Source organism: Puma concolor, chromosome A1 (assembly GCF_028749965.1).
Source record: "Puma concolor isolate L17-30 chromosome A1, mPumCon1.1.hap2, whole genome shotgun sequence".
In the NCBI taxonomy this organism is placed as follows: Eukaryota; Metazoa; Chordata; class Mammalia; order Carnivora; family Felidae; genus Puma; species Puma concolor.
This window is the reverse complement of record NC_141667.1, coordinates 169,255,141-169,276,162: the sequence shown is the minus strand read 5'-3', so window position 1 is coordinate 169,276,162 and position 21,022 is coordinate 169,255,141. Positions and strand designations below refer to the sequence as shown.

Genomic DNA, 21,022 nt, shown 5'->3' with positions numbered 1-21,022 from the left:
GAAACAAAAAGGTTGGAATTTTTTTAATTGGGATTTTTTATGTGTTTTATTTTGACTTTGGACAGTTTTTTGAGTCTCTAAAAATAAATTAATGTCTGGCTGGAACTAATGGTAAAATGGCATCAATAATTTTTCTGCTTATGAGTGAGACTAAAACTCAGTTAAAACTGAACTGAAAATTAAAACAAAAAATGGCACAAATGATCGGTCCTTCAAATGAATCATCAAACTTACGAAAGAAAGCTGTTATTGTAGCAACATTACTATCCTGCGGGCAGTTACATATTTTCTTCTCAGAGAGTAAACTGTCACATAAAAAGAAGGCAAGATATATGTGTATGGACATAACGCTAATGGGCAGATTTTATAAATACTTGGAAGAGAGAAAATGCAGACATTCTTCCATAACTGCTGTGTCTAGAGTAACCAAAAACTCTGCCAAAATGTATGAAATTCTTCATAGAGAATTCCATTTTTAGGATTAAGTAATGAGCTGGAGCTAATATTCAGAATACAAGAGGTCCTTTAATGGCTTTTTTTGTTTGCTGTTTTGTTTTTTGTTTTGTTTTGTTTTGTTTTGTTTCTTTGTCATTCATGTCCTAGTACTGCATATAGTAAGGAGATGGTGAAGAGCACTTTCTGAAGTGATGCAAGGGCCCTGAGGTCAGAGGTGCTCCTATCCCTCTTCACCATTTGTATCGTACTTTATGTGTCAAAATTAGGTTTGCCAGCAGGATGTCTGATCTTCCAAGTAGTTTTACAATTCTAACATGCTTTAGAAGTCTCGCATTCTGACTTGATTTTTAATAAAATGGAAACTTTAAAGCAGCTTCCTGTGCTCACTGCTATTAGAACACAGAGGCTTTCTTATCCGGAAGCTTTCTCTGTTCAACTCTATTCTATTGTTTCCCACCCACACAATATCTTTTTCCCACCTCCATATTCATTCATGGAACAATCTAGACATATTTTACAGCCTACATACACTTAAAAAAAAACTACTTACAGGTTTTCTTCCACACATTTGTCTCTTCCCTCACCCACACAGACAGCCCCCTTACTCACCTCTTCCTTCAACTTCCTCACCATATTTGTGCTAGTTCACTGCCTCTCTCCACTTTCAACAGTGCTTTTCTACTTTTTAACTATTTCTCCTTTGTCCTATTTAGAAACTTGCTTTTATTCCTCTGTTTTAAATTTCCTCCTCTATATCAACTTGTCACAATGTTATTATTATCTGTGTAAATATAATGTATTGTGCACCATGCCTTCAATAGACAGTTACTAAGTACTTACTCTGCGCTAGACTACTAAGTACGAGACATAAGATGAATGTTCTCCACCCCTCTCCCTTTGTGTCCTCAAGGACTTCACAAGGTAATGAGAAAAATTGGGGGGGAAAATAGCTATGAGTGCCAGAGGGTAGTTCTGGCAAACTGGGCTGTATTAAATTCAACTCTTTCCATTACAAACAAGTAGACCTGTTGGATAAATGGTAACATTTAAAGATGCCTATCTGGGCTTTCAAGAAAGAAAAATACATTCCAAAAGGTCAAAAGGTAAGAGGGAACTAAAAACTAGAGAGAGGGAAATACATGCATTGAAAAATGGTATGAATGGGGGGTTAAGTGTCCAGGAGCCAAGAGCTTGGATTTTAATGCCCACAAGATGCAGATAATAGGGTTCTGAGCTTGTGTAAGGCTGGAAGCTGGAAACAGACCCCATGTATGCAGCCATGTTAGAATTTAAACAAATTCTAGAGTGTAATATGGGTGAAGGGGTAGTTAAACAGGGGTAGTCAATCAAGCACAACAGAGTCCATAGGTACAAACCCAGTATAAACAGGGAATTAGTAAATGAGAAAAGTCACGTTAAATTCAGTGGGTAACAGCACAAAATAAAGAGTGCTGAATCAACTGTCTAACTGTATGAAGAAATTTAGATTTCTGCTTTACACTAAAACATTTCTATACCATTTTAGTAAAATATTCCTGACATAGAATAAATTGGACATATTAAAATATACAGACTGGGGGGCTCGGTTGGTTGGGCATCCAACTCTTAATTTCGACTCAGGTCATGATCTCATGGTTGTAAGATCGAGCCCCACATGGGCTCCATGATGGGCACGGAGCCTGCTTAAGATTCTCTCTCTCCCTCTCTCTGCCCTTGCCTCAGTCTTTCTCTCTCTCAATAAATATTTTTAAAACATGTACAGCTTTGATAAATTTTAAGTGCACAGAACCACGATCAAGATAATGAACATGTCAATCAACCTCAAAGGTTTCCTAATGCCCCTTGGTAACCCCTACTTTTATCCCCATCCTTACTCCCAGGCTGTCACCGATTTCCTTTTTGTCATTACAGACAAGCTTGCATTTTTTAGAATTTTGAATTCATGGAATCACAGAATATGTAATTTTTTTCATCTGGCTTCATTCGCTCAGCATAATTATTTTGAGATTCATCCAAGATGTTGTATATATCAATTCCTCATACTTTTTTTTATTGCTAAATAGTATTCATCATATGGATATAACCACAATTTGTTTACTCATCAACCTGTTGGTATAAATTTGGGTTCTTAGAAGTTTGGGCTATTATAAATACAGTCACCAGGTAGAAGTCTTTTTTTATGGATATATGTTTTCATTGCCCCTGGTAAGATACCTAGAATGGAATAAATGGAATATATGGTAGGTGTCTGTTTAACTTTCTAAGAAACTGCCCAACTGTTTTTCCAAGTAGTTACACCACTTCTCATTTCCATCTTATTTAAATAAGAGATGAAAATACTCAGATGGTATTATGGCAGCACGCTCCTCTTTCTGTCACTCCGAGGAAAACCTCCAAATGCACACTTGGAATCTGCTTAGTCTTCCTGCCCACAGGCTTACATTTTTCAGTCTGGCTTGTCTTGAATACTTATGTTAAAAAATCAGACAAAAAATTTTTGAGGAAGCAGAGAATATAGAACAGAGCCCATAAATACTGTTTTGTTCAATTTAGACACAGATTTTTCTCATAAGAATTGCAGAAACTTTCTTGTTAATCACCTAGATTAAAATGCAGTTAGTAGATACACTTACCCTGGTTTCGTGTCATTTACTACACAGTGATAGGTAAATGTTCCAAACATCTGAACTCCTAAAATTCCATAAAGAAGTAGAAAGAAAAGTAGGAAAATCGAAACGCTCCATATTTGTTCTCCTGATCGCCTGGGGGGGGGGGGGGGGGAAAGTAGGTAAAACTTACAAAAATGTCATAGACTTTCCTCCTTAACATCTATAAAAACAGTGCTTACTTTAAAATGTTTGTAATTCTGGTCCTTGGTAGTTCAAATCGGAAATAAATCCGGAATGCCCGAATCATAATTAGCGGCCGTGGGATCCGCAACATGCCCCAAGGTGACATCTGGTCAACTATATCAGCAATTTCAAATACCTGTAAATTAAGAGGTCAATAAACAAGCTCAGGGCTTCCCTTAGCATTGTCTGAAGTCACAGCAAACACAGATGGTATCAGGAGGTTCACCCAGCACTCTGGGCTTGGCCCTGCATTTTCTTCCACTGAAACGGATTTTCTTTGGAGTCCACCTGGACGCTACAGCTACCTCTAGAGAAAATGAATACATAAACTAATGTAAATGCCACTGCTCTTAGTAATTTCCCATGTAATTCATCAACGCACAGTTTTTATTACAAAAACAAATGCCAACTTAGGATACCGAGCAAGTACGCTAAGTCGTCTTCACTAATAATAATAATAAACGTTCTTTGGTGGAACTTTTAAAATATCTAGAACATGAGGTAGTGGAGAAAGAGTTAAAATTACTATAAAAAATAAAAAGGAATTGTACCATTTACTAAACAGAGGCAAAATGATAATTAGAGAACGTCTGTCAATCACAGAATAGCTATTAAATGGAAAAGAACACATTAATATGCAGGATGAAATCAGACTGTTGGAGAGGCGAGCTTTACAAAAATAAGGAGAGATCTTCAATAAGCGTTATGATGACTTTGCGGGATGGACGTGAATTTGTGTTATTCTAAATTTTTTGATGAAGAATATGGTAACTTGCGTTGAATTAAATGCAAAATCAAGCCTGAATGAATGCATGGAAATGAATTCTATTATCTGGCAAAGTCCCACCTTTAGGCCTTTTTAATATATGTTCCCCATTTCTCATAGTAAGGCATTTTCTATTTGGAATATAGTATTTTATGTTCATCCCAATGTATCTACACTTTTCAGCTGTTTTTAGTGAGGATTCAGTCACATAAAAGACGGATTTTGAAATTTTAAATTCAATGTCCTTTATTTCAATAAATATATTTTTACACCTTTTTAGTAAGAAGTAATTTGCTGTCATATTGATGTTCATTACTGATTAAAGTCATTCACAGATATGACAGACAATGATTAAAATGTTATGGTTTTTTTTCTCATAAACATTTAAAATAACATAATGTTGTAGTAAGTTACACTATGACATTTGACATATATTTGTTACTATTTTTGTTGAGAATTTCAATGCAAAACAATGCACATTTTGGAAAATACCCCCTTGTAATTTAAAAGTTTTAATTACCTGCAATACCAATGAAACCCAAAGGCAGAAGACCATAAATCCATCAAAAACACACCAGCGATCTTTCACATAGGAACTATCCCCCTAAAAATAAATTGCATGTGGAGTTATCACACAAAATTAATAACTTCAAAAAAAATCTGTGGAAAGAAGGGCCAAATGTTAATTTGGTATAAGCTATCCATAATTTTTGTTTCATAGCTGAACACACTTTCCAAAGGAATACCTTTAGCATTTTAAATGAAGCATTTTTATATAAAGAAAATAATTTATAAAACACAAGTTACTGCAGAGTGAGACATGGAAAATTTCAAGTTCACACAAATGGAAATCATCATCATTTTTTCTCTTAGCCACACAGATTCTACCATTTAAGAAACCAGAGGCCATCCTACTCAGTAGGCAGCTTAAGCCCCCAACCAGCTCTCTTCCTACAAGAACTAAGAGCCACAGGGATCAGCATGAAGGCCTTTCAGACTGTGGACCAACCACCATCAGTAGGAAATTAACCACGAATTCACCGTGAGCTACATTAAAAGTGAAGAATACACTTGCCTTCAGTAGTAAATATATCAAATACATATTGATTTCAACTGTAATTGGAATCTTATGTGATAAAAAAGACACACTACTTTCATCTTTCAATAATCAATCTACTCTGACACTAGAATGCATATTTTTTAAAAAATGGGAATTAAAAAAAATTTCCCTTTCAAATAACAAACCAGAGAACTCCATTAGTTGAGAATTGGAACCTTAAATAGAAAGGCCTTTTCTTTCTTAGAACTGTCCCATTAAGTCACTAGTTTCATCACAATATATGAGACTCAATTCTGAATTCAGTGACATCTATTATTACCAATTCTGACTGAACCTGCTTAGAAAATAAAAATAGGAACAGAATGCCAAGATTTTTTTTTAAATGATGAAATGTGTTACAGGATATTTGTACATAATTTCCAGAACCATCCACCCTTAGTAATAAATAAGTTATCAAAAAAGATTCCTTGAGAAGTTTCCAGGAATAATTTTTATTATTCACCAAACTAACAGTATGATAAAGCCACTTAGTAAAAGTTATCTGACTCAGAGATGAAGTATAAATTCAGCTTAGTAACATGGAGGAATCATCTACTTTACACAGAGGATGTATAACACTGGGGTGCCTGGGTGGCTCAATTGATTAAGCATCTGACTTTGACTCAGGTCATGATCTTGCAGTTCATGAGTTTGAGCCCTGTGTCAGGTTCTGTGCTGACAGCTCAGAGCCTGGAGCCTGCTTCGGATTCTCTTTGAAATGTCTCCCTCTCTTTCTGCCCCATCCTTGCATGCACTCTGTCTCTGTCTCTGTCTCTGTCTCTCTCTCTCTCACAAAAATAAATAAACATTAAAATCTTTTTTAAAAAGAGGAGGTATAATGCCTACTAAAACACAAACACACATACACACAAAACAATCTTGCATAGAAAAGTGTATATGTACACATCCAGCTAATGTGTAAGATAGAATAACTTACAATAAACCTATAAACATAGTGGGGAAGACAGGAAAATTAATTCTATAGAGAGTTTAAAGAAAACAATGCTAGTTCCCAAACGCCTAAATAATTTTATCAGTGGTGAGAGAATCCACCAAATTTGGTAACTCATGTACTTGAGAAGATTCACAAAAGAGATATGAAAGTAAACCCTGAGTCTTGGGTCTGGGTCATGAGGAGGACAATGACCTGTTAAGTGTTATGATCGTTATATGATGATTTAAACCTGAAGAAGAGAAAAATAGCACCTCAGAGAGCCACTGGTTCTGAGTATGTGCGTGCACACACGCTCACCACACACACACACATCACATACAGAAGAAATAATTTAAGGATATGATAGTTGCCCTCAAAACCTTACAAAACATTTTTCATTATAAGAGTCATGTTTGCCTGGTATATTGCATAGTTAGCTGAAAATACGAATTAATTATAATCTAAATGTAGACAATATAGCCAATATAAAATTGAATTTTCTCTGAGCCTCATTTCAGTTGATATCCAAAAGGATGACAAAATACAAATTACTTAAAGTTGCACTTTGAAGATTCCCTTGAGTTTCTTAATATACTAAGCAAATTTATTGTTCATTCATTCACTCAATGTATAGAATATCTTCATGATCTAGACAGTGTTTAAGGCTGTAATGAAAGGAGTAGAAAAAAAAAAACAAAACTCCTACCCTTATGTGATTTACATTCTCAGTTTTAAAAAATGTTGAATATACAGGGGTCCCTGGGTGGCTCAGTCGGTTAAGTGTCTGACTTCAGGTCAGGTCATGATCTCATAGTTCGTGAGTCCAGCCCCACGTCAGGCTCTGTGCTGACAGCTCAGTCTGGAGCCTGCCTCAGATTCTGTGTCCCTCTCTCTGCCTCTCCCCTGTTCATGCTCTCTCTCAAAAAGAAATATTAAAAAAATTTTAGAAAAAAAGGTTAAATATACAATATATGTTGATATATCCTAGGAAGAAAAATAAAAGTGTACATTTTCAAATTGACTTTTATTAAACAAATGTACTTTTTACTGGAATGTTGGCAGAAAGAGACAAAAATATCACTTGATCTTTATTTTAAGAATGAGGCATAGTTGTGATTGTTTAAAAAAAAAACACAAAAAATTCCAAAAATGAAAACTGAAATTTTATGGGATGCAACAGAGAACTATTTTAAGCTAGTTCTTAACTTTTAACTTAGGCTAGTTTTAACTTTCCAAGGAACCTCCATACTATTTTCCACAGTGGCTGCACCAGTTTGCATTTCTACTAACAGTGTTAGAGGGCTCCACTTTCTCCACATCCTTGCCACCCTCCGATCCAGCAATTATACTACTAGGTATTTACCCAAAGAAGACAAAAATACCAGTTTGCAGGGATACATGCACCCTGATGTTTATAGCAATATCTACAATAGCCAAATTATGGAAAGAGCCCAAATGTCCACTGACTGATGAATGGATACAGAAGATGTGGTATATTGGTATGGTGGTGAAATAGTCCACTAGGCATAAGTTTTATGTATTATTTTTTGGCTTAGGTTACCAAGAGGCATTTAATATATATAAAAACCTTTAATAGGCAGTACAGTGAGCTGGGATACAAAGACGAGCAACACTCAGACCTCACCCCCCACCTCGTAAGTTTTGCTCTTTTCGTGTTCATTATTCATGCTGTCCTATCTTCCTGAAAAATCCTCCCAAGTCTGTGCCAACTTTTTCCTTCAGATTCTGATCTGACCACAGCCCACCCTGATCAACGCTTTAGCTCACACATAATGCAGCAAGCAGCGTTTCAGCCTATACGTGTAAAAAACGTACATATTGTCTAACTTCCAGAATCGTCCTTTGTAATTCCCACCTGGTTGTTTAATGAATTACAATTTACTCCCTTCTGTTAATCAGTTCCTGTTTATCAGTTTTGAAGTTTGAGTTTTCCACTTAAATCTTTTCTAAACATATTCCCTGGTGTTGCATTAAAAAATAGTTTCTCCTCATTGCAAATGAGTCTTTTCTGAAGATTAGTAACACCTTGTGACTGGACAATTTCGGGCACCTTGCACAGAGTGTGACAACCAGAAGATATCAAATGAATTAGATAAGCGTATATATGATGTCTTACAGAGTTTCTGCAGATTACAATGCATACAGTAAGAAGTCCATTCATATGCCTCATGAATGCATCCATTTAAGCATCCATTCACTGAAATTAGTATTGTTCCTTAACAGGAATGATTCTTTGACTTCTGGCAAAGAGAGAAAGATGTATTATTATCTTTCCAGTTAATATCTAAAAGTTATGACTTTTTTCCTATATGATCATGAAAGACCACAGATGAAATTATAAGATAGCTTTTGGGTATTTCCTGGATGCATACAGTTTGACTGAAGAGAGGCTACAGGCCATGCAAATGAGAATCGGGTCAATGTGCATATACTTTGTGCACTATAATGTAGTTGCAAATATGACTGAACAGAAATTGATATCATGTTAATCACTATTGATAATCACTAAGGCTTCATAAGCTTAAAACAACTTTTTAAAAATATTTATTTTTGAGAGAAAAAGAGGTAATGTGAGATGGGAAGGGGTAGAGAAAGAGGGGGGGGTAACACAGCATCCAAAGCAGGCTCTTTGCTGAGATAAGACAGCCCGACTTGGGGCTTGAACTCACAAAACGTGAGAACATGACCTGAGCTGAAGGTAGATGCTTAACCGACTGAGCCACCCAGGCGCCCTTAAAACAACTTTTAATACATAGACTTTGAACCTGATGCTTTGAAATGTAATCTCATAATACATTTTGTGTCTGACACATTTACCAAATTGCCTCTTTTTTCATTCGTATTGTCAAAGACTTTTAATCATAATTGGTTATGTCCATATCCTTTTAAAATCCTCCTGTATTTTTAAAAAATTTTTTTTACATTTTGTTTATTTTTGAGAGAGAGAGACAGAGAGAGAGAGAGAGAGAGAGAGAGAGAGAGAGACAGAGCACAAGTGGGGGAGGGGCAGAGATAGAGGGAGACACAGAACCCGAGGCAGGCTCCAGGCTCTGAGCTGTCAGCACAGAGCCCGATGCGGGGCCCGAACCCATGAACCGCTAGATCATGACCTGAACCGAAGTCAGTTGCTTAACCGACTGAGCCACCCAGGCGCCTCCCCAAAAATCCTCCTGTATTAACACCCAAGTCATAATATTCGCAGGTTATAAGCTGTCCCTTTTCCCTGCCTCCAGAATATGTAACCAGAGCCTAACATACAGGTACTCAAGAAATGTTAACACCTCAAATATGGCAGAAAGGTTTTAATTTGCCAGTTCCATCCACAAAAATGGAGAGCAGACAATGCTGAGGCAGAAATCTGCATGCTGGTGGCTGAGGAGTTATTCAAGAGTTGTCCGTCAATTTTTACAAAGGTAAATACTCAGAGGCTGCCAATCAATTATACAGGATAAGAGAGGAACCTAAATTGCCATGCAAGTATTTAATAAGCAGAGAAACCAAACACATTTATTTGAAGACATTTCTAAGGATACAGTTTGCCTTTGCAAAAATGATAGGCACTGGTCTAGCTTCCTGAGCACATGATTTATTGTTCCCAGTTCCCAGGGCCCATCTGTCACTGTGTCTTAGCCTTATTATTTATCACTTCAACAGTGCTCAGAGCATGCATGTTACTTTTACCTATGTTTATTGCCACATGAAAAATAGACAAATGAGGATTGTCTGAAGAATTCGCAGTCTGCAATACATGGAATGTTCTGCAACAACACAAACATCTATCACCCAAATGGTTTATTTCTGCCTCCAGAGATTTGGTGAGCTAGACTGCTTCTCAGAATAGGGATTAGTGGTGAGGCAATTAGAAACAAATTATTGGGGAGCGGCAATGAATGGGCAGACCTTCAAGCATGAGGAACATTATAAAAGCCGTGAAATCCTTAAAATAATACATACCTCAAACCAAAATTTTTGAAGACATTTCTTGCCAGAAGGATTTCCTGCCTCAGTTTCTCCTGCAGTGCACGGAGCATGTCACCTCTGGAGTGAACCACTCAAATCCAAAGCAGATCAGGTCACTCTCAGAGTTGAGTCCCCCGTGTACCTTTACTGACCCTTTACTTCCACCCCCAACACCCCTGCCACAGACCACATTTACTCGGGACGCTGGCTTCCGTTCCTCTTTCTTCAAGACTTCTCCAATATCCCCAAGAAAACTTTTTCACTATTTCTTGTGCCCTTTCTCCCCATATCTTTTACAAAATACCATTACAGCATTTTTGCAAAACTACAAAGGTGTGTCCCTCAATCTGAATTCTCACTATTTATATTTGCAAAAATATTTGTCCCCAGATCACTATGTTACTAGAAAATCTCTATAATGAATCGGCATGTGTGCCAGTGGAAACATTGAAGCTGCCCATAAATCCTTCAAGAAGGTCTGGGTACAATGTAGGTACAGCTCTGTTGCTCTTTTGGGCTAAATCTTGTCCTGGTATTGATCATCTACTTCACAAATAAGGGTCAAGTGCATCACAATCTTCCTCTGCCCATCTTCCCTCAGAGGGTTAGCTTTTCACGGGACCTGGGACTAAAGTCTACGAACTCAGGTCATTTGATCTGGCTTCATCAATTTTAAGACATCTTATCCCCCCACTCCACCCCAATATAGTTTAACATTTCTAAATTTAGGATGTATCTTGTAATCAATTGCATCAATTGATTGCATTCATTACAATCTTACATCTTACAATCAAAGTGTAATTAGAAGCACTTTTTCTTTCCTAGGGACTATAACGTGTGCCTCACCTTACAACGGATGACCTCACAGATTCAATCAAATGTGATAGATAGTCCTTTTGCATATTATTTCTTTGCTTATTTACATAAGAGCACATGACCCCACTCTTGTTTGGTGCATACAAAACATCCACTCCTGAATTCCTTAAGTACAAATAACTGAGCGATAGGTGTTTTAGATGTTGTTCATTATACAGAAATGTGCGGGGGAATTATACAGTGTTAGAGAACAATTTAGTGATATTTGGAGAAGTTGGTTGGGGTTTCTGTAATACATTATTAATTTTCCATTTAAACTTATGGAACACAGGCACCTGTTTTCTGCAAATATGCTGAAATATATTTGCAGGAATAGGTTAGATGCAGAAACTCAGAGGTGCTCATAAGTGGTTTACAAGTCAGATCCACAAAGTGGAGTTCTGCTCTTTGTCTCTTCTCTTAGGGCAGTGGTGATATCATTACAAGTGGTCCAATCAACGTCTGCCAACTGATTAAACGGAAACTTGGAAACAGTACTTGGGATTAACAATATAACTCTCTCTTATATTTATATTATACTTCTATCTTAAGCACCTTAAAATTTTAGGATCTTGAATATATATTTATGCATAGTTTAACATATGAGGCAAAACACTAGGTCAATAAAACTAGTGACCAATACTAGAAAGCCACAGTGTCAGTACTTTTGTTTCAAAAACTAAAGTTTCTGGATTTGGCTTGCTGCAGGTGATTCTATAAACTAGGTGATTAGTGGATCACATTCTCTTAAGCATTAGGTGGGAATTCTAGGTGTACCATAACATTGCCAAAGCAGGCTAGGTATAATTTTAGAGCATTGTATATGATGATGAGCACGGCACACTGGTTTGCTTCTATAAATATTTTATATGGACGAATATAGTTCTACCCATGGAAAACACTCTTCCAAAAATAAAAGACCAGAATTCCCCAAATCCCTGACATATGTGTACACTGACTCACTCATACTTTTCCAACAGAAGACACATGACATATTGGTGTTAATCACTTAATAACTAAATCTGACTGCTCCTCAGAAATATCGTGGTGAAATCAGTGCATATGGTACAATTTCCAACCAAAATATTTGTACAGCTCTGTTACAAAAAATGTAAAATCGTATTAACAAAAGTATAACCTGATGCTTAAAATAGAATATGAGATGCACATATACATTCATAATGATCCTGTATACGTGCGGAAAAAACACAAGCGTTAAGCCCTGTAAGTGAACAAACACAGCACATGTTTGCAAATTTTCTGGGTAAAGTCACTAAAAAATCGAGAGGTAACTGTAGTGCTATTGGCCAATGAATTAAGGTAGAGAGAGCATGGAAATATTTTATGAAAACACAAGTTTTTTAGCAGACAGGTGTTTAATAAAAGTTTAAAAAATATAGCAGGGTTAATTAATGAGAGCACAGTAATTCAAACTTGAGGTCCTCTGGAAAATGATCATACAGCCCCTATATGGGCTGATGTATTTTATTATGGACTAATTTAAATACTTACATCTTTCTCCCTCAACTGTAAAACCAAAACAAATTTATAAATACAAAAATACAAGGCCAATAAAATTTAAATTGACAACATAAATTTACCGTAACCTGATATTTTGCTAAAATTAAGTGTTTTTTTTAAAGTTCATTTATTTATTTTGAGAGAGAGAGGCAGATCATGAGCAGGGAGGGGCAGAGAGAGAGGGAGACAGAGGATCTGAAGTGGGCTCTGTGTTGACAGCAGAGAGCTCCATGCAGGGCTTGAACCCACGAACACGGGATGCTAACCTGAGCTAAAATCAAGAGTCAGATGCTCAATCAACTGAGCCACCCAGGACCCCGCTAAAACTAAGTCTTATGAAAAGTCTGAGATTTGTTCCCAACTTTAGCATATAATCCAAAAATTTCAAGTTGTATATACTTAAGGTGTACAACTTAGTTGTTGACATATGTTTATAACTCAATAGGAAAACAAATAACCTGATTTTAAAAGGGCAAAGGACAAGAATAGACGTTTCTCTAAAAAAGACATACACATGGCCAGCAGGTATATGAAAAGGCACTCAACTTCACTAATAATCAGGAGAATTAAAATCAAAACGTAATAAAATATTATTGCATATATGTTAGGATTTACCAAAAAGACAAGAGATAACGAGTGTTGGGGAGGGCATGGAGAAAAAGAACCCTGTGTACTGTTGCAGGGAATGTCAATTGGTACAGCCATTATAAAAAAAAAAAAAAATATGGAGATTCCTAAAAAAAATTAAAAACAGAAATACTTTATAATCCAGCAATCCCACTTCTGAGTATATGTCCAAAGGAAGGTAAGTTAAGTTTCAAATACAAGAATGTAATCTCAAGTCCAATATACTCTTTGGTCTGTATCTGTCATAACATGCATGTTTGCAGAAATCCGTGTTACAAAAATGATAATAAAATCATGGCTTTCTGCAATGGGGGGTACAAGGGTGAAAATTCAGTGAGATGATAAATTTAAAGCTTGGTTCAGGAACATCAAACTTCCTATTTAACTACATTTAACCAAAATGTCAGCTAGCATTTAAATACTGAACACCAGTTTTAATGAGATATGAAGCTGTAATGATTACTTCAAGATAATGTTAGCAATGCAGCATTACTACAATCTGCATTATATTTGTGTTTAATCCAAATATTCCTAAATGAAAAATAGAAATCTGTGTTTGATGTTAATTTTCAATTTTTAATTCTTACAGACTGAAAATTAAAAAAACATTTTTAGTTTTAGTCAATAGCTCATCATCCAAATATTGATGGAAGTCAGAAAACACTGGACATGACTCAATAACAGCATTTTGAAAACAAACTGGTCATAAAGCAAATATTTTATTTAACGACTGCTTTGACTTTTAATATTTGAACTATTAAAACCTCTGTTCATTCAGCGCTCTGTTCACTTGGCATGAATATATTAAGTCTACCTCTGTTCTTCTTGTCATTAGACTGTGACAGTGAAATGTCTGTCATTTTCATGATGTGAAATCCAAGGCTTAATTTATTAAATAACTTAAGAAACAAAACTTTTACTCTAGGAAATGTCATGCTTTTGTTCGTTCAAATTGGAATCTCAAAGAAATCAACACATGGTGATTTTAATCCCAAAGTACTCCATCCAGAATATTCAGAGATTGTCATTGCCTGAATAGCCAACATACACAAGTGCCAGCGTCATCCGAGGCCCTCTGGGGAATCACAGAATTAAAAACAGGGCTAGGCTGTGCTGGGCATGACGTTACAGTGGCATAAAAAATTCCTCCACCCTCACAAGACCACTTTTCCTCCAAGTTGACCTCCTGGTTTAGCTACCAATTTTGAGTACCTTGACATATCTAAACCTAATGTTTAAAATAACTGGCCTAGCAAGTTTGTGAAAAACCTAGACAATCTTCAAATCATTCTGAAATCCACTGGTTGAGGTATGGCAGGTGCCCACTGCTCCCATGAACCAGCACTTTTCCCGGTGGGCTGTGGGTCACATATTAGAGCCATGTTGCCTTTCCTGGGGGCCATGCTTACTATACTCACAATAGGCTCTTGGTGATTCTCTGAGTTTACTGGTTTCTTGGTAAATGCAGTGGTGGTAGATTGCGGTGGCTTTGAGGATTCCTTTCAAGTTCAATTCTTGAACTTGAAACTGAATTTCTCTTTTACATGTGTACCCCAATTTTCTGTGAGTTTCCACAGAACTCAGAAGTTTCCACAACCTCTGTGAAGTTTCCACAAACTTCAGAAAACTCTTTTCAAAGCTTCTTATAATATCTAACAATAGCAAGCAGCTGCCTGGTCAAGTGGCTAGCTGAAACTAATTCTGCAGTGAGTTGAACAGTGTGCCCCCCAAAGCCATACCCACTCAGAACCTCAGAATGTGACCTTATCTGGAAAGAAGGTCTTTCAAAAATGTAATTAGTTAAGATGAGGTCATACGGAATTAGAGTGAGCCCTAAATCCAATGACTAGTGTCCTTAAAAGAAGAGGCGAGGACACACAGAGACACGTGGAGGGAAGAAATCCACACGAAGACAGGAGCAGAGATTGGAGTAATGCAGCTAGCTACAAGCTGAGGATTCTCAAAAACTTCCCGGAGCCACCCAAAGTGAGGAAGAGCAAGGTGGGGTTTTTCCCTAGAACCTTCAGAAGGATCGTGGCCCTGCTGACATTCTGATTTTGGACTTGTGGCCTCACAGAACTGTGAGACAATAGATTTCTGTTGTTTTCAGCCATCAAATTTGTGTCATTAGTTATAGAAGAAGTAGGAAACTACTACAAACTCCAAAGTACTTGTGAGCTCTTTGGAGTTTAATTCTTTGAAGGCCACTAGGACTATATGTAATCAAAGGCGGGAAGTCAGGCAATAACAAACGCTTTGAGAGCAGTGTTCAGGGAATTAATCAATGTATCTTTAGACAAGCTTCCAGCTTCACTCTTGTCCTTTTTGTCTCCACTATCAGGTGCATCAGACTGCATTTCCCCCGTGACTTCTCCTCCAAACCCTAATATAACCTGGCCAATCAGATATTCACTCTCACAATTGTGAACCTTGACTTCTGAGGACAAAGACAGAGAGAACCTGGGGCAATGTTCACAAAGTCAGCAGTGGTGGCATGTGGACCAGATTGCTGCGATGTGTGACCTGAGCTGAGCTCATTGCTGCCCTGAGTGCAGAGCTCCCTGGAGTGTACTGTGTAAGCTTGATCTTCCAGTGCCGAATTCGCTCAATATGCTCAACAGACCTCCCACCACTTCCTTTAAAAAAAAAAAAAGACAGCCAGAATTTGCTTCTTTGGTCATAGAGTAAGCAGCTGTGTCCAACACAAAGTATATGCTAAATAAACTGCTTTAAAGGTTAAGCAGTTGACTTCAATTGGGGTAAGATCATAATGGTAGTTCTTTGAATCTCCCAAATTTCCTAAGAAACAAAAGCAAGTGAGATAGCATAGAAAAAAATATTCATGGACATAATCTTGAATAAAGCTATGTGACAATGCATTCCAAAATAAAGACCAAAACTATTGACAGTATCAACACCTACTCAAGATCGCAGCTTGGGGAGGCTATAGAAGGAAAGCATGCAGGGAAGTTATGGCTGATCCAAGAATTTCATACTGAAACTACTAAGAAATACTAGTGAAATACTCAGGGGGAGCCTCACTAAGTGAATCTGGGAATACATAGCAAAATTCCTAGAAATGTAAATAGAGCAGTCTACAAATTGGAGGTGAATATAACATAAAAGAACAAAACAAAAATAAGTAATAAAAACAAAGTGCCCACCAAAGGGTTGCAGAAAGATCAGAGGTAACAGAATATCCTAATCTCCCAAATGTACCTAATAAAAACTCCTTACAGGGAGACCAGAGACCCAAGCTAAATAAAATCTCCTGGAGTAGAATCCAAAGTGGGTAGGGCAGGGACATGAGGGACAAAAGATAGGAAGGATTAGACAAGAGGACCAGCAGTTCAGAGGAGGTAGAGATATGCCCTGGGATGGTCACCACACAGAGAAGCTATATATTTTATACTTCATGGTAACAATGGCATAGGGAATCCTCAACCTGAAATCGTATGGAAGCTACTCTACCCATTTCACAAGAGCAACAACAACAAAGATAACAGAACAAAAGGATTATGACCATGTCCTTATGAATATATTATAATCATATATTAGATTATATAATACTACATATATGATCATAGTCCTTATAAATATGTAAAATGATGTATGTTTTACATATAAATTTGTAAAATAATGTATAAAATATAAGAAACACAAAAAATAAACATATAAAACAGGTAAAAACTCCAGTAGTATATAACAAAATGATCAAAAGAAATTAAGAAAAATAAATGCTGCAAGAGCAGCACAAAACTGGAAACAGGGAAGTACAGAAATGGTGTCTAAATAATAGGACACTATGAAAAAAAAGACAGGAAAGTGTTCAGGAAATAATTAGAATTAGAAAGAAATGAAAAAAAAATTTTAGAAAGGGAAGTAAACTTGAAGGAGCACAGATGGGGAGTACAGTAAAGGAAACAGAATTTTAAAAAAAGATAAAAATGAAACAAATGAAACAAAACACATGGAAAGAAAATGATGGAAATAAATGACCAAAACGTGATACTAGTAATTAGAATACAAAAGAAATCCTGAAGAACAACAAGACAGGATGGAATAAAATAAATATCATGTGATATACCTATATCCATAATAGTCAACAAAAGATGTATTCTCATTGAACTACTGGCTTTACTAAAAAAGGAAAGACTCTCAGTATTCAAAAGAAAAGATCACACAGAAGGAAAAAGCAGTCTCATAGTCACATTTATACCAGAGGCAATCAAGTACCATATTTAAAAATCTCAAGAAATGACAATGTAAAACATCTTCAAAAATCTAGGAATAGACCAAAAAAATAAACCAAAAAGCAAAAAATAAATTAATTAATTAGTAAATAAAGGCAAAAGTAAAAATTGAGTTAGAATGATTAAGCTAATTCTAAGTAAACCAATTGGCTAATCTAAAACAAAATGAAACAAAACAAAACAAACAGTACTAGCCAATATAACCTAAAGAAACTCTAACAAAAGATTCAAAATTCAGAGAAAGTACTAGTCAAAGAGAGAAAATTAAAATTATTTAAACAATCTTAAGTTAACAAATTAAACTAAATACTGGATAATTTCCTAAAAGAGTAACTTCACCAAACAGACCCCAATAGACCACACAAGTCTAGACAGAACAATTTCCATAGAAGAAACAGAAATAGAAAGGAGCTCCACCAAAAAAAAAAAAACAAAAAAAAGCACTAGGACCAGATGGTTTCATAGGAGATTTGTATCAAACTCGTGAAGTTAAAACAATTTCAAGATAGAGCATAGGAGTGCCTGTGCACCCCTCCCCCCACACACGGAAAATCTAATATCAAATCCTGACAAAGATCAGACAAAATTAAAAGAAGGAAAATAATAGCAAGTATAATAAATTGCACATTAAACCGGAATTAAACTGTGCCGTGACCCCACTCAGGTTTTTCCAGAAATGTAAGAATGGCTCAATACTAGGAAATCTACCCTATTACAAGAGCTAAAGAGAAAAATAATCATTCAACAAAATTTAAAAGCTATTCATGATACAACAGTCAAAAACTGTAATTGATGTTTATTCACCTAATCTGATAAGATATACATACTTCAAACTCCAATCCTTCTAATTATTTAATGAGGAAACATTAGAGATGTTCTAAAGAAGCCAGGGGTTAAGCAACTACGTTCACCACCTCTAATACTTTTTAAAATTGGGCTGACTCAATTAAGTAAGCGAAAGCAATTAGAAGCATATGCATTGGAAATAAAAAGACAAAACTGTCTTTATTTTTATAGGATTTGATGATATGGAAATGCCAAAATAAATAATGGAAAAGCAGAATTCAGTAAATTTAGTAAAGTAGCAGGAAATAATATTAACATATAAAATAACAGCCTTCATTTAAAAGAACAATAGCAAGTTGCAACAGCTAATAGAAGATAAGACCCCATACTGATAGGAAAAAGATGAAATAACACACCAAAGCATAAATAGAACAAAAAATGTGCAAAATGTATATAAGGAGAAGTATAAAACACTCCTGTAAGACATAAGGGCAGACTTGGTAGAATGGAAAGACAGCACGTGATTTGGGATAGGAAGAAATGTGTGTGGCTTGAAAAACCATGAGCAAAGATAATGATAACTGGGGACAAGTAAATGCAATTTACATCACAAAGGGCTAATATTCCTAACACAATGAGTACCCAAAATTTGAATGAAAAATAATCACAACTTGAAAATGGCCTTTGCATACAATCAGACTCAACCTCATTCTCAAAACGGAAATGCAAATTAAAACTACACTGCGTTTCCATATCTCACCCATCAGATTGGCAAATATCTGTAAGTTTTACAAAATACTTTGTGATGACCACTCGGGGAAAGAGGTGCCCATGTACATCGTTGTCTACAAAGTCAAAATGGTTATGGGAATATGGAATATAGAGAAACTAATAATGGAACCACTAGGAAGCAATTCACCATTTATCTAGAATGTAGAACTTTCTACAGAAGACTCATTTTCCCAATGGATCCATGATATGAAAAAAAAATTTTTTTTTGCAAGGTTTGTGGAGTTGAGAACTAATGGGCTTAAAGAGACTTAAATGAGATTTAAAAATATAACAAATATCCTTTGTGGAGCCTGTGTGAGACCTGATTCAAAGAAGCTATCTTATTATAAAAGGAAATATTTTAGACAATTGGGAAAAATATGAATGTGAATTGGTACTGGCCTACATTAATAAATTATTGTTAATTCTGCTAGATGCAATAATAGCACAATGGTAATGGTTTAAACATTTTATCAGCAATGCATATGGAGTTACATCTGAAATGACCTGATTTCTCAGATTTGCGTTAAAATGAATAGAGTCTGGCAAATATTGATAATTGTTGATATTGAGTTATAGGGATTCACTACAACTCTAATCTTCACTTTTGTGTAAACTTAAAATTTTCCATAAGAAAAAGATTTTCAAAAAGTTAAAAATGAAAAGAGTAATGCATTGACTGTGATCCCTCTCTTTTAAGGATAACACACAATGAATTATGTACAAAGAGAAGCAGTGACCCGTAACTTCATGTTATGCATCATCTCATTAGATTCTTAAAATCCTTGTACAAAATAAGGCCCTTTTCTACCAAAATTATGTAACTGGAGATGCTGGTACAGTCAGTAAAGGAAAGAGCTAAGGTTTGAGTAAAATCTGTCACTCACGGACCCTCACTTGTCCATTCTGCAATTTCATCACACCACTGTCTCCCTACATAGCACAATTTCCAATACTTTAGAGACGTCATCTACATAGTTTTATCCTCTGTGTGAAGGTCAGTGGTATAGAAGGGATATCTTCAGACAGAACTTTCCTTCCTTTGCTTTTTCTTTCTTTTCCTTTTTATTTATTTTTTGTCTCCCAATGGTGCCAATTGCATGCCACAACTTCCTTTTATTATACTCTTGCTTTCCATCTCATGTCCTTTCTTTTCACCACTTTATATCTTCAGGACACCTCGGACTAAAGACATTCTGAATACCATCACACTGTGACTTCATCATGTAACATTTATTCTGCATCCTGTAAATCCACAGGAACCACACGTGGGCTGGTCACTGCATCAGGCCACGGGTTCAACTGCATGTGGCAGAATCAACCCTACTCTGGCCATGAAGCCAGTAGTCAGACCATCTAGCTCCTTCCTGGATAACCCAAGGCTTTGCATCTTACACAATTTATTTCACTTTTTAAATATTCTTAGGCATCATATTTTCACCAACCCCTGGAGTTATGTCCAATTTTTAAAAACTTCAGTATGGATAAAGAGATGTTTTTATTTTACTGAGACGAAAAGGAAAATATTATTAAACTACTTCAGATTCTCCATGCATTTTGGTTAGAAAACACTCACCTTGACAATATCCCGGATATGCATTTTTGCTATCATCTCCGCGGAGATTCTCAGTGCATTTTGGTTAGAAAACACTCACCTTGACAATACCCCGGATGTGCATTTTTGCTATCATCTCCGCGGTGTAGAGAAACATCAACAAAGTATCCAGAGTGAAAGTCACATACTGAAGAGGGGGGTAGTGTTCGAATGTCATGGGCGTGTTCATACAGACAGAGATAACGCTGATGATGGCACAGATGCGTAGCAAGGAGTGAACCCACTGCAAAAATGGTCCAAAGTTACCACGTGACACCATAAAACGCTATCTTCAACTTGTGCTCTAAGCCACACTATTTGGAAACCATGATACTGAGATTAAAATATTTCACCAGCATGGTGAAGACAAAGAAGGAAACTAATGTCTGTTAAGTACATACAATGTGCTAAATATTTTCACATACTTTACATCATTTAATGCTGAAAGCAGCCTCCGGTCCACATGAACACACTAGGACTGAAAGTTTAAGAGACTCTTCTGTGGTCATGTAGTTCAGCCTTTAACG

General features: G+C 36.2%; 1 protein-coding gene across 7 annotated transcripts in view; it reads right to left on the bottom strand.

Moving 5' to 3' along the window:
- Nucleotides 1–21,022, bottom strand: part of NALCN (sodium leak channel, non-selective) — a 335,141-nt gene that overhangs the window by 294,692 nt on the left and 19,427 nt on the right. For 4 of the 7 annotated variants that reach the window (XM_086708540.1, XM_086708523.1, XM_086708529.1 and 1 more), the window contains exons 3-6: nt 20,557–20,739; nt 4,595–4,678; nt 3,305–3,444; nt 3,090–3,218 (exon numbers count right to left, since the gene is read on the bottom strand). In XM_086708540.1, coding sequence (XP_086564666.1) covers nt 3,090–3,218; nt 3,305–3,444; nt 4,595–4,678; nt 20,557–20,739 — 536 coding nt within the window. Of the gene's footprint in view, nt 1–3,089; nt 3,219–3,304; nt 3,445–4,594; nt 4,679–20,556; nt 20,740–21,022 lie in introns of those variants that run through there. The other 3 variants (XM_086708530.1, XM_086708533.1, XM_086708536.1) reach the window with 3 other exon arrangements.